The 14164-nt window shown below is 44.1% G+C and overlaps 1 protein-coding gene across 1 annotated transcript in view; it reads right to left on the minus strand.

The window, feature by feature from the left end:
* Positions 1-4046: 4046 nt before the first annotated feature.
* MCHR2 (melanin concentrating hormone receptor 2) overlaps positions 4047-14164 on the minus strand; it is a 43065-nt gene continuing 32947 nt past the window's right edge. Inside the window, exons 6-8 of the mRNA XM_019486374.2 lie at positions 10508-10702; positions 7086-7205; positions 4047-4923 (exon numbers count right to left, since the gene is read on the minus strand). Of these exons, the coding sequence (XP_019341919.1) occupies positions 4599-4923; positions 7086-7205; positions 10508-10702 (640 nt within the window). The 3' untranslated portion in view covers positions 4047-4598. The remainder of the gene's footprint in view (positions 4924-7085; positions 7206-10507; positions 10703-14164) is intronic.

Consider the following 14164-nt stretch of genomic DNA (forward strand, 5'->3'; position numbering starts at 1 on the left):
TAAAAACCTGTTAATGAAGTCGGAATAAAATAACCTACTTGAAATGCAGATCCATACAGTAACCACAGTACAACTTAATAGCTCATATTCAAAGGTTTCGTATTTTACATTAGTGTTTTATACATATTTAGAATACAACCTGTTTCTGAAAACTGAATAATTTAGACAACTGAAGATTGCAAAAAATTACTAAATTGTAAATCAATGTTTTTATGTATGTAGCAATTATGAAGTCATGTTCAAGCAATTACACTAACATTATTAGTGATGGTGGGAAAGTGTTTCAGTGTGATACCAGTAATAAGGTCCTTTATAATGCATGTTACAACTTCTTGCTCTAGACCTGGATAGATTCTTTTTTGCAGATCTATATTTTTCTTTTTCTTTTCAAATTATTTCAGCCAAAATGATAGCAAATATCCTAGTCTTCATTTTGTAGGTGACTTTAAAATTCAGTAAGTTTGTAAAGATAATTATCTTCTATAAAATGGGTATTTTCACTTTGCTACCAATAGCATATTATACCAGAATGGAAAATAGTTTAGATCAATCCAAAAGCTCTGGACATTTTACAGGAAATTGTACTTTGTTTTAATTTTCAGTAATTGAATATCAAATTGAGATATATGCATACTAAATATTAAGACCTTTATTTACCAACACTTAACAAGATTTGAACTTTGATAAAAGACTATAAGAATGTGGAAGTTGAGGGAGAAAGAAGGATGGGAAACAATACCCTATATTATCAGCCTATTGATCAAGCATGACTTCAGTCTCAGTACTATGAAATTAAAAATTGCCCCACACACAAGCTGTATAACTTCATTTCCATTATCCAGCTGTGACACATGTGATATCTCAGAAACCCTGAGGCCTTCAAGGACTATTGTACTGACATGTGATACATTCTATGGAGACACAGGTTCTTCAGGAACACTTCTGAATCAATACTGTAAGCGTTATGTAGCATGGTTCTCCTGGTTCACTGGGAGGTGACTGATGCAAATTACTGGGCAGGTGAAAAAGCCTGAGGAAAGCTTTACCATATAATGGACATTACACAGAGTGCTTTGTTCTGGTTCAAGAACATATTTAGTTAGTCTCTGAGGTGCAAATCTATCCTGCCTTCTGCCTGGTTCAAGAAAGCAGACAAAAGTGGTGAAGGATATTAAGTAGCAGCCCTGTGTAGGGGGCGTTACTTCACAGAGCCACCCACCCACTCAGTTGCCTAGGTGACAAGGTTGAAACCTAATAGCACACAATTTGAAAGAGGAGGGGTGGGATGTCCCAAGGCAGGGCAGAGAGAGAGGGATTTCTTCACACCCTAACCTAGGATCTAGGGCCACATATAGAGCTACAGACTGAATTGATGAACCAACTGAACTATATTTGTACCTGTTAGTGCCTTGTGTTGATGATTAACATCTAAACATCTAGATTAGATGAGCTAGCATGTGTGTGGATTGCTTATCATTTGAGGATGCTTTTTTATTCTTGTCATGCTATTGTCCTAAAATAAATGGTACTGTGTGATGTGAAATGTGATTGATCTCTGTGTCCCTCTTTCACTGTTCATGAGAGTTGGCAGGACTTCAGGTGCTGAATTAAGGCCAGACCTGCTATAAGTCCATGCAAGAAAGATGACAACTGACCTGAGTGGCTTGCACCATATGGGCACATCCACACATGCAAGCACGTGCGCTTGCAGCAGCTCAAATAGAAGTGGTGCAGATTTGAACTGGGGCTTTTTGCCTTGGCGCACATGCTTGGACATGCGTTTTGGTGTGGAGCAAATTGTGCCACTTGGGGCAAAATAACCCTGCCTGGCTCCTCCCAGATCTTCAGCCAGGGGGAGCTAGAGCCTGGGGCTAGCTCTTGTGTTGTCCCCACCAGTATAAAAAGCTTCCCTGTCCTGGCCCCATCCATACAAAAAGCTGCCCTGGCAAGCAGCTTGGGGCTACTTGCTCTCTGGAGCTTCTGGGGCCCAGCCAACTGATACTTGGGGACACTACCAGCTGGACTGCTGCAGCAGCATCCCAAATCCACTTTTAAAAATACCCCAAAATACATGTTCTTCCACATTTAAAACAAACAAACAAAAAAAACACTCTACACACCTACACACCCAGAGAGAGAGAGACAGTGATAAGCTGGGTAATGCTTTATTGGTATATTTACAATGTTAAAGCAATTTGGAATCCTACCACTGTCTCTATCATCATGAAAAAATAAATTCTAAATACCTATATGTGTTGATGTGTGCTTTTGGTTTTCTTCATACGTGATGGGTGTGTGATGGGGGGATATGGTGTTTGTAGACAAGGGATGTGGCGGAAGGCAGGTGGGTGGATGTGGAGGGGTGTGGGTTGGTCTGTGAGTAGGAGTGGGGCAATTGCTGGGAGCACTGTGGTTGTGGGGGACCTTGTGTGGGGGCTGCTCAGGAGGGGTGGGTGCCCTGGCCCCCACAGGGTGTAGGCCCCCCAGCACATGGAATGCCCCCCCCACCAGGGTCCCAGCTCCACCCTGGAAGGCCACAGCCCCTATCCCCCACAGGGTTCCAGCCTCCCCTGCCTAGGATCCCAGGCACCCCGGGAGTACAAGCCACCCAGGCCCAGCCCAGCACACTAGGACCATGTGGAGCCAAGCTGCATCCTGCTGGCCCCAGGTGGCTCATGTTCCCTGGCCCAGCCCAGCGTGCAGGGACCGTGTGGAGCTAAGCTGGGTCCTGCCGGCTTTGGGGCTACTCGGGCTGCCAGGCAGCTGGTGGCACGAGCAGGCTCAGGGCCGGCACAACCCAGCTCGGCTCCACACAGTCACCACATGCTGGGCTGGGTCCTGCCGCTATAGGAAGGGCTGGGCCAGGCGGCAGGACCCGGTGCCGTATGCAGGATCCACGTGCTGCACCGAGTCCTGCCAGTATGGGCCGAGCCCCAGGGCCGGTGCCCGCCTCTGCCCCCTGTGCCTGTGTGAAGGGGTGAGCACCTGGCTCAGCCCCAAGTGGTTCGCTAGTCTGGCTTTGCACCAGAGTGCGTCACAGGGCTGTGGGGGGTGCGGCTCCTGTGTGTACTTCCTGGAGCCGTGGAACCCGCTCCAGTGCAAAGCCGGACTAGTGAGCCTCAGGGATCTGGGCCAGGTCCTCACTCCTCTACCCCGCAGCCCCAGGGACATCACCACTCTCCAACCCCGCCCCCCCCAACATCCCCTTGCCACCCCTCACCCACCTACACCCATGGAATGCACCCCCCCCAACTTACCTTGGACAGTGTTGGGGGCAGCAGGAACACCAAAGAGATGCTCTAGCCAAAACCAGAGCATCTCTTTTGGAGGACTGACTCTGGGCATGGTCTTGAACCATGCCTTGCTCTGCTCTATTGCGGAGCATTTTTTTTTTAGAACACTGGATATCCAGAGGTCTAATTTTCTCCCCGTCCTGCAATCTTGCAGCCCAGGGAATATTTTTTGTTCCCGCACGTGCCTGTTGCTCTGCCTCAGCGGGGTTTGAAGTGGGGCAAGAGGCACGTGTGTGCTCGTCGGGATGCGCCCTACCAGACCAAAAGGTGGGGGTGAAAGATGCAATTAATCCTAACACTTTGGCAGCTGCTTATTTAGATAAACCTCTCAATTTCAATGATTTCAGTAGAAATTTTGCCAAAGTAAGCTGGTCTAGATTTGGCTTCACATTGTAGCTTCATTATAGTCTGGTGATTTCAGTGGGAACCATGGAAATGAAATGCTGGCAACCCTTGCAAATGTGTGCCCAAAGTCTGTCTCCATTGAAGTGGATGGGTGTCATGCCATTGATCTATTAAGCTAGGTATTAATCTAGTGGGAAAAGGACTGTGCTTTAGAGAATGAGGAGTCTTTTTAGGGCTTTCTTGTAAGTAGTCATTTTGGAAAGAAAAAACAATGCTCAGTCCTTGGAACACACAGCTCTTTGTCATAACAAGGTTTAATATTGTCCAATGAAACAAACTGTACATTAACTATAAATATTAGTCCATTCATTCTATCATTTGCAAGCACATGTAGAAAGGCATATTTTTATAGGCATCTTCCCCCTCTAAGAAGTTCCTTTCCTTCTTTGTCTCTTCCATCTTGTAGACTCTCATAACAGTGAGAGTGAGCACCAAAGCAGACTGCTTTATGTATGCTACATATATTGATGGCTGCTATCTTCTGGCTCACAGGTACTTGATTTTTTTGGCTTGTTATTTTTTTCACTGACTCCTTGTTTCCATTACCTTGCATACAATGATGGATATTGAATGCATATCTGAACATATCAGCCAGAGACCTTCTATCCTGTGAACTGCATATTTTTAACAATCCATTTTGGCCTTTTGGCCCATGTCTTATTCATAATTAGAAGACAACTATATAATGACAAAAATACTTTTGAACAAAGTCTTTCCCCATATTCTTTAATCATACAAATGATAAATCTGATTTGCCTCTTGCACTAGCTTCACACTGGTGCAGCTGGTGTAACATACTGAATTACATCAGTGTAAATGAGAAGGGAATCAGGTCAACCCTAGTTTAACCACTGGAACAAACATATAGGTAAGACATTACTCTCCAAGAAATAGAATATTCTAAAAGCTTGACTTCATTGTGTTTTCAATATTATTTACTTCCCGTTCTGTCATCTTGACTTTGATGCTTGTGCACTGAGACAGACGTTTCTGGAAGTTCCCACTAAGCAGTATATAAAGGAAAGGGTTAATACTGCTGCTGGCATAGCTGAGGCAGATTGCAGAGTAATAGCTCACATAGAATGCCAGTGTTGGCTGAGAGATGCGCAGATTCACAAGCTGTATCACATGGTATGGGGCAGCACTTACAACAAACACTCCGACCAGCACAAGCACCATCTTGGTCAGTCTCATGACCCTTTGTCTTGGGATACCGGTGTTGTAACTGCAACACAAACATGAACTGGGCTAACTGTAAAATATCAGGTATTAAAAATAATGGAAAGGGAAATACAGATCAGTGAAAAGCAAGTACCATAGGTTAAATAAATTTGGGATGTAAGCAGGCACAAAAACCAGTACAAGTTTCCCTTGATTTATGCAGGTTCTATTTATGCAAATTTACTCGTATGCGATGACCCTCTATATACCCGAAATTTGTTATATGCGAGGTAAATTCTCTCTTATGTGATCAGCATAAGCATGCTGCCCCTCCCCCAAGCAGGTAAGTCTGTGAGTTTGTGAGGGGAGGGGGCAAGGCCATGAGCGGAGGTTATTGGTGAGGAGAGTGGAAAGGGCTGTTGGGCCGGGGACCCATGGACTTACACCAGCCCGTGATCCAGTAGACCCAGGAGTGGACAAAGCCAGCTACCTGCAGCCACTGGGGTTCTGCTTCCCCAGGGCACTGTGCCCCGAACCCCCAGGTGCAGCACAGCCCAGCGGCTGCAAGCAGGTGGCATCCACTGTTCCCGGGGCTGCAGAACGGGTGGGTGGCAGCTTGGAGCAGGATGAGAGCAGGATGGGGCCAGTGGCCACTGCAGACTGGGGCTGGCAGTGGCACTGGGTTCTGCCCAGTGTTCAGGGTAGGCCATGGCGATGGGAGTGGGGCTGCTGTCACCCCAAAATTTGCTGTAGTCTCCTCCCCCCCAGCACCACTGCTGAGCACTGGGAAGAGCCCCAGCCTGCAGCAGCTGCTGGCCTCAGCCTGTTTTTGTCCTGCTGCAGGCTGCCACCTACCCCTGCTGCAGCCCCAGGAGTGGTGGACACCACTGGCTTGCAGCCTCTGGGCTGCGGTGTGCCATGGGGTTTTGGGGCATGATGCCCATGGGAAGCGGAGCCCCAGGGGGTTCGGGACATGGTGCAAACCAGTGGCTGCAGGCAGCTGGCGTCAGCCACTCTTGGGGCCACTGCAGCAGGGGCTGTGGTGAGTGAGGAGAAGTGGAGCAGTGGGGTGAGTAGGGAGAAGGGTGAGTGGGGCTGCCACCTGCCCTGACTGCCAGGAAGAGCGCAGTGCTGCCCCTGCTGCAGTCCTTGGAGTGGCAGACGCTGCCTGCTTGCAGCTGCTGAGCTGCCCTGCCCACCTCACCCCACCCCACCCCTTCCCTAGCCCCAGCCTCACTCCCTCCCTCCCTCACCACCATAGGAATGCATCCCTCTCTGTTCCACTGTAAGCTGGGTTCGCTTTATGTGAATTCAATTTATGCGCTGTTCTCTGGGAACACATCTACCGCATAAATTGAGGGAAACCTGTAACTTTATTTTTATTTCAGTGGGCATTAATTGTCAGGGTTACATTTGATCCTAAAGATTCATTGATCCTAATGGTTCAGATAAATTGTGGAGTTTTCTATACACTAATGTGATGACAATTTGTTTGGGTCAGACTATAGTAGGCAGCTGCTGATCCTCTGTATCATGGTATGTGTGTAAGAGGTCTAATCAGGTACCTGATAAATCTGTCTGTTCAGAGTCCTGTGATCATCACCCCAGACCTTTGACACATATGCCTAGGCAAGAGTATGGAGGAGTGGAGGCTGCCCAAGACCTACCATTCCCCTTTTAGATTGATACAGAATCCAAAGGCCAGACTGAGTCTGGATATTCAGTGCCTCAATGGTTGTAGCTTCTGCCAGAGACAAACAGATAAGAACTGCTAGTTCTCGAGGTTGCAACATTGTGACATTTTATAGGAGTTACCCCGCCACAAGTAGCCTCACCACAGTGCCACCAAGCCATCCAGTTGGATGGATTTTACAGTCAGAATACGGTGAACCAAATAATAGAACAATTCTTATGTTGCAAATCACTTAGAAAGACCACAACAGGTCAGGATGTTTTTAATGCTATGGATTTCCCATTTGAAATCCCTGGGTTTATTTTGTGAATACTGTTTGCACACTTAAGAGTGCTAACATTGCATGGCAATCTGAGGCACCCTTGAAAGGATCCCCCGAGGCCCCCCAAGGCTCCCTAGGGTGCTGTGGCTCAGTGGAGTTTGGCTTGACAGTACCTCTGCCCTTGTGTGAATCTAAGCTTTGACCCATTGACCCAGTCTTTCCATCACTGATCACAAAGCTGAATTATGAAATACTTTGAATGATACTTTACCATCCTGCTTTCTTGTTTTGCTGATACATTTCCCATGTGTAACACAAAATTAGAATGTAGCAAATAAATATTAGTGGTAAAGGAAAAAAGAAAGTTGTTTTGGTCAGATACAGTGTGTACCTATAAAACAGACAGAAGAGACAATGTGGTTACACATATATCTTATAAGTTATGATTATCTTAGCAATAAACATATTTATTCATATTCATATTAGGAATTATGCACCCAGAGCTACAAATGAAATCAATGGGAGCTGACAGTGTCCAGCATTTTTCAAAATAAACTCAAAAGTTGCTTAAGCTAGGCTCTCAAAAGTAGGCATGCAACTTTAGAGGCTTCTGAACAGTTTGATCAGAACATATTTATAAAATAAAACACAAAATATATATTTACAGGTCATATACTTTGGGCATAATTCTGAATGAACCTAGAACAGATAGTTATAAACTGAGTAAAATAAAGTATTCAGTATTGATTTAACAGTCTGGTGACTCGCAATGATAAAATTCCCACCAAGTTCTATTATTACTACTGCTTCTGCCATTATTACTACCACCAAAGCTATCACATTGGACTGAGAGGCAGGTCTGAAAATCCTGATCTTTAATAATATATTTCACAGACAATTCATAAGAACAATAGGAACGTAGGGCTGGAAGGGACCTCAAGAGATAATCAGGTTCAATCCCACTTTGAGGCATGATTAAGCAGACACAGGCCATTATTGATAGATATTTGTGTAACATTCTTAAAAACCTCCAGTGAAAGGAATTCCACAGCCCTCTTAGGCAGCCTATTTCCCTTGCATTTCAATCCTTATAGTTAAGAGGTCTTTCCGGGTACTGTACCAAAATCTCTGTCTGCAAAGTAAGCCAATTACTTCTTGCTCTGCATCAAGGACCACTAATTGCTACCCTCTTAAAGCCTGTTAAATGTTTGTAGACTGTTATCATGCTTCCCTTCCAAGTCTTTTCTTTTCTAGTGAAAATAAAATCAAGCCCCTTCAGAGGTCTTATATTTTAAACATTTGATAATACTTGTTTTTTTTTCTTTTGGATTCTTCAATTTGCTTACAACTTCTTTAGAGTTTGAGACCCAAAGTATGGCCCACAGGCTGGATCTGGCCCTTGGAGCCAATTTATCTAGTAGGGGTGAGGGACTGATGGCATTTCTTCAGCGGGGGGACTTGGCACGTGAAGCAACTGAGCCATGGGTAGAAGCAGTGGCATTAACACTGTGGGGAGGGAAATGGTGATTGTGGCTGTGGCTGCAGACTAGAGGCAGCACCATGGGCTGGGTTAGAGGAGGCCTGTGTTCAGAGATAAGCTCTGTTATAGTGGCCCCCTGCTGCAAAAAGCTGCTGACCCCTTCTGTATGAGGAGTAAGCAGTCCTAAATAGAATGAAATAATTACCTTCTTCGTAATATGCTCCATATTTTCTGGAAATGGTAGTATGCTGCTGATTCATGTTCATTTTGTTGTCCACTGTAACTACCAGATTGGGGTTTTTTTTCTGATGTTCCCTTGCCTAGCTACTTATTTGTTATTATCAAGGTATAATTGCATTTTTTTCTTCTTCAGTTTTGTTTTATTGATTTCAGACCATTTATCCAACTTAACAAGATTATTTTGAATTTTAATTCTACCCTTTAAAATACTGGTAACCACTCCCACCTTGGATTCATCAGCAACTTTGATAAGTATACTTTCTATTCCATCATTTAGTAATAAGGAAAATGATTCCTGAACAGAACCCTGCTCACCCTTGCTTGATATGATCTCTCAGAATGACCAAGTTTTGTTATGTGGGACTGTAAATCGTACTCAAGTCAAGATAGATCACATCTCCTGATTCATCCTTATCCAATAGACCAGCTAACCAGTCAAAGAAAGACATTAGATTGTTTCGACATGATTTGTTCTTGGAAAATTTAGGATGGCTGTATCACATTATTACCTTCTAAGGACAAGTCTATACTGTGGTTGTGATGTATCCCAGAGAGGACAGCCCAACCATACCCAGTCTATCTGCTACTACACACCCACTCCAAACTAAAAAAATACATTGGTGAAGATGCTCTGGAGTCTTCTTCTGCAGCTGCTGTCAAGCCATCAATATCTGCTGTATTTGAGTGCTGCTACTGGGATGATTCTGGAAAGTCCTCAGTGGTGTATTTCTGAGTTTGGAATATAATGGGCAGGAGCTTTAAACGAGGCGTGCTTGAGGCTACCCCGACTGGGATATGCCACTACTGTGGTGTAAACATACCCACAGTGCTTACAAATGTGATTGTTCAATCTACTTAAATATCTGTCCGGCTGTTGAAGTTAGGTTGGTAGGTCTGTAATTCAGTAGTGTGAATTACAGACCTTCCCCCCCTCCTTAAAAATAGGTACCATTTCTGTCCATCTCCACTCCTCTGGGACCTTACCTTTTTGAGTTCACATAGATAATCACTAAAAAGTCCTTGGTTAGTTCCCTGAATAATTTAAAGTGAATTCTATCAGGTCCTAGCAACTTGAATACATCAAAGTTACTGACGTATTTTTAGCTGCATTCTATCTGTTCTGATTTGTGTTTCAAACCTCTTGCTTATTAATATAATTAATTGCTCACAATTAACAACCCCCTATTTTTGTTGTTGTTGTTGTGAAGACTGAAGCAATGAGTATTTGTTTTCCTGGTTTGACCAGTTCTCTTTCTTTCTCTGTTAAGAAATAGCTTTTCTTATTTTTATGTTCCTGCTTAGTTGTAATTCATCTAGCATGTTCCAATTCCACAAATGAGACAGGAACCTGTAGACTAGGCTCCCAGACCTGGGAGGATCAGGTATGTATTATGAAGAATACAAGCTATTATTTTTTCATCACCCATATTCTCAAACTAGCAGAGTGCGGTTAGTGATCATGGGGCATGTTTGTAGAAAAAAACAGTTGCCTAGTTCCAACCAAAGGATAAGTACATGAGGTCAAGCCTTCAGCTCATGTTCAGCTCCATTGAATTTCATAGTGCTGAAGGCATAAATAGTAATTATAAAATCCAAGAGTGCTTTAGAGGCCATGGTGTCCTGAAAAGCTAAGTAAAAGATCAAAGTTTACCTCATGCTTCCACTCTTGTCAGGGGATAGTAATACTGCAGACAAATTGGGTCAGACCTTCAAAGGATATAAATCAGAACTGAAATCAACAGTGGGCATGTCTATATGTGTCCCTGACTGTGCAGTACCCACATAGTTTTCGACCCTACTCCCCAGCAGCTGTAGCATCACAGTTGGTACCCACTGATGCTATGTCACTGTAGCAACAAGCTACATTGCCATAGCTCATTGCTACAGTGACATAGCATTTCATGTAGATGTGCCCAGTATCACCCTAATTTACATGAGGGGACTATCTGGAGCACTGTATTTTAAAATCTTACCAAAGTACGTGGTCAGGTGATGTTAAATCAAAAGCACAACTTTCCAAACCATCTTTGAATTTGATTACTTTTGTGTAGACCCATGCAGGAAATACCAGAATAAGAGAAGCTATCCAAAGGCATAAATTGACTCGAATGGTCTTAGATATTGTTCTCAGGTGGGTGAGGCGAAATGGTTGGACAAGAGCCAAGTATCTATAAAAACAGGTAAAAGAACAAAATTATGGAAAAACGATAGAATTCTCATGTTGTGGTTCCTAAAATAATGAATAAATAAAATAACCAACCAAAGCTACATTTCAAAAGTTGTCAGTTGCTACACACAGGAGGAAAACATTCTGTCAGTCTTTTATTCAAGTAGTGCTTTTACGAACCCACAAGGGCAGTTATGATTTAAGCTTTGCCCCCAATGTCCTTTAATAGTTCTTACACAACTTTTTCATAAGCTGTGGATCTGAAGGAAGTAGATTTCAGAAGTCATCTGTATAAGGAGTTAGCAAAGACAAAAACCTTGAATTGGTTCTTGGAAGGCCATGGAACTATAAAATTTCATCACAGACTGTCATTTTGCAATATAATTAAAAGATGCCATGGCATATCTGAATGATAGATTTGTTAAACCAGTGGTTTATAGAATGTTAAGGCATCTACTATCAACATGGCCAATGAAATAGAATCAGAACAATTCAGGGTTTACAGACCAAAAAGTAACTTTCAGTTATCTACAGTTTTATTAAATTCAAATGCAATTTCATGACCTGTGTATGCCATAAAATGTTAAAGGTAACTTTTTTATATCAGCTCAAAGTAGATTAAAGTTGGTAATCTGTTAGCTGAAATACTGAAAATTAAACACAACAATTCATATAGCCACAAATCTGACTTTTAAATTTTTTTTTCTAGGAATATCACAGGGGTATCTGTGTGATGGGCATTAAAGTGTATTGAATTTGACATCCTTTTTTAATTCCAGTTATGTACAGTCTATTACTAGCATGGCAGCTTGGTTCACATATAAATGTTTTGTTTTGTGGAGAATGCATTGTAATGTGCAGGGAAATTCCATTTTGTTGGTGAAAAATATAAGGTTAAGGACAAGAAATGCAAAACTTGCCAACACATCTCTACCACACCCACAATAACTACACCCCACAACAAAGCCATCATCATTCCTGGATCTTGCACTTGCACCTCCAGAAATGTAATATATCTCATCCAGTGCACCAAATGCCTTGACAGAAAATATGTAGGAGAAACCAAACAACAACTGCATACCAGAATGAACACACACCGAAAATCTATTAAAGACAAGAATACCCAACTATCTGTGGGAGCACGCTTCTCACAAGACAATCATTCTCTCCAATCTCTCAGTTCTAATCCTCAAAGGGAACTTACAAAACACCTTTCGTAGATGAGCCCACAAACTTCACTTCATAAATCTAGTTCATACAAATAATCATGGACTCAATATAGACATTGGATTTATGACACATTACAACCTGCCTGACATCTGATTCACCAGGTACCTGCCAGACCTGACCTCTTACACTTTCTCCCCCTGTCCCTTTTTTCCCTCCCCTCCCCTCCCCTCCATTTCTTCCCTTTGTCTTCCTAATTTCCAGCTATTTCCTTTTGTATAGACAGTCTCTTTACTGTAGAGTCTCCCTTACTCACCTTTGGCTTTTTGCACCCCACCCCACCACTTTCTTCCCCCTCCCTTCCCTGCTCTACCTTTTATTTTCCTAATTTCTACCTATTTACATTTTCACTGACATTCTGTCACACTTTTAGCTTCTCTCATTCCTTGGAGCCTCAGAACAGCAAAGACTTCTTATGCCTGAAGAAGAATGATTACACCTGAAAGCTTGCTAAGAACTTTCTTCCAACTAAGTGGGTCTAATAAAAGATATCACATCTACTTAAAGAACCCTGCCCGCCTAAGGCTAAGTTCTACATTTTGTGGGTGCATCTATGCAAGACACAAAGTAGCATAGTTTGCTATGCAGTAAGCATATGTGTCTACACATGCACATACTTACTCTTCAGTGAACCTTGCTAATAGTGAGTAAATTTGGTACCTGCAAATGCAAGAAGCAAATTTACTCATGAGTAGCTACTGTGCAGTAATGCTTGTGTAGATGCCTGACCAGGAGCAAATCTGCTCCCAGTCAGCCAGCCACCAGGAGGCAAGAGATTTCTTCCTGCCCCCGGGACCTGCCTGCTGCTGGGGCAGGGTCCACCACCAGATCCCAGGCAGGGACTACATCTTCCTGCCCCAGCAGCTGGCAGTTCCAAGCCTCACACTCTGAGATTGCTATCAGGGAGTGGGGGATGGGAGATCCTTATCTCCCAGTACCAGCTCCATGTTTGCCGGGTTCAGGCTGGGAGATAAGGATCTCCCAGCCTTGGACTTGATGTTGTGATGCTGGTGCTGGAAGCTTGTTCCCCACCCAGTTCCATGCACGCAGAGCTGAGCAGGGAACAGGTTCCCCAGCTTGTTCCCCAACCAGCTCTGTGCTTGTGGAGCTGAGAGGGGAACAGGCTCTTCAGGCCCCACCCTGTGAGCATGGAGTGAAAGATAGGAACTGTCTAGGTTACAGGCAGGTCCTATCCCCCTGCCCCATCTGCCAGTGGGGCAGCTAGTAGTGAGCCCCCATCTGGATAGGGAATCCCCACCCAGCCAGAGGCTCACTGCTAGCTGCCCCACTGGTGGATCGGGGCAGTGAGCTGGGACCTGCCCCTCCCCTGCAGGTCTTTCAAAGTCCCCTGCCCTGATCTGGGAGCCAGGGTTGGGAGCTCCCTGCTGCTGGGGAAAGGGAGGATTGTCCCTGCCCTGGCAGAAGACAGCTTAGCCAGGGGCAGGGAACAATGTCCCAGCCCTGGCCAGGAGACAGCTGTCTCCTGGCCTGGTGCTCCCTGCCAGCCCCTGGCTTAGCACCCAGGGGGAGTCTTGAGCTCCCCTTGGTGGCAGCAGGGGTCCATTGTAGGGCCATAGGAAGTGGAAGCAGTTTGCTGCTAGGAGAAGCAAATCTTCTCCCAGTTCCCTGCATGTGTAGACACCTGTCTGGGAGGGGTTACTCATGCGTAGTTTACTCACATGTAAACTGATTTTGCATCAAATGCATGTGTAGACATGCCCTGTCTGCACCTTTTCCACACCATGCAAGCAGGATCCAAAAAACTGAGTCAGACATAGACATGGACAAAATGAATAGAATACAAATACAGACCTGTTATGTGAAGGTGGTATAAAGCTCCTATTTACATTGCCCTGAATCCTGGTTTTGTTTAATGCATGTCATGCTCACTGGGTACGTCTGCACGAGATGCTAACTGTGCAATAGCCTAATAACACTGCACAGTAGCGTGCCAGGCAAAAACCATGCTAATACACTACTGTGCAGTAGTATTAGGTTAGTGCGCAGTATCATTAAAAACCTGTGTGCTGGCACTACTGCAAAGTAGCATGAGTTAAGGCACATTGATTTAGTACTTGATTAACCAAGTAGTAAACATAATGCATGGTAACTACGGCACATTAATGAATGTGTAGATATGCCTGCTGTTCTTCTTTTATGAGGAAAAGGTGAAAGAGCTAAGATTAGTTAGTCTGGAAAAGAGAAGACTGATGGGGCATTTGATAATAGTCTTCAA

Source organism: Alligator mississippiensis, chromosome 1, assembly GCF_030867095.1.
Source record: "Alligator mississippiensis isolate rAllMis1 chromosome 1, rAllMis1, whole genome shotgun sequence".
NCBI lineage: Eukaryota > Metazoa > Chordata > Crocodylia > Alligatoridae > Alligator > Alligator mississippiensis.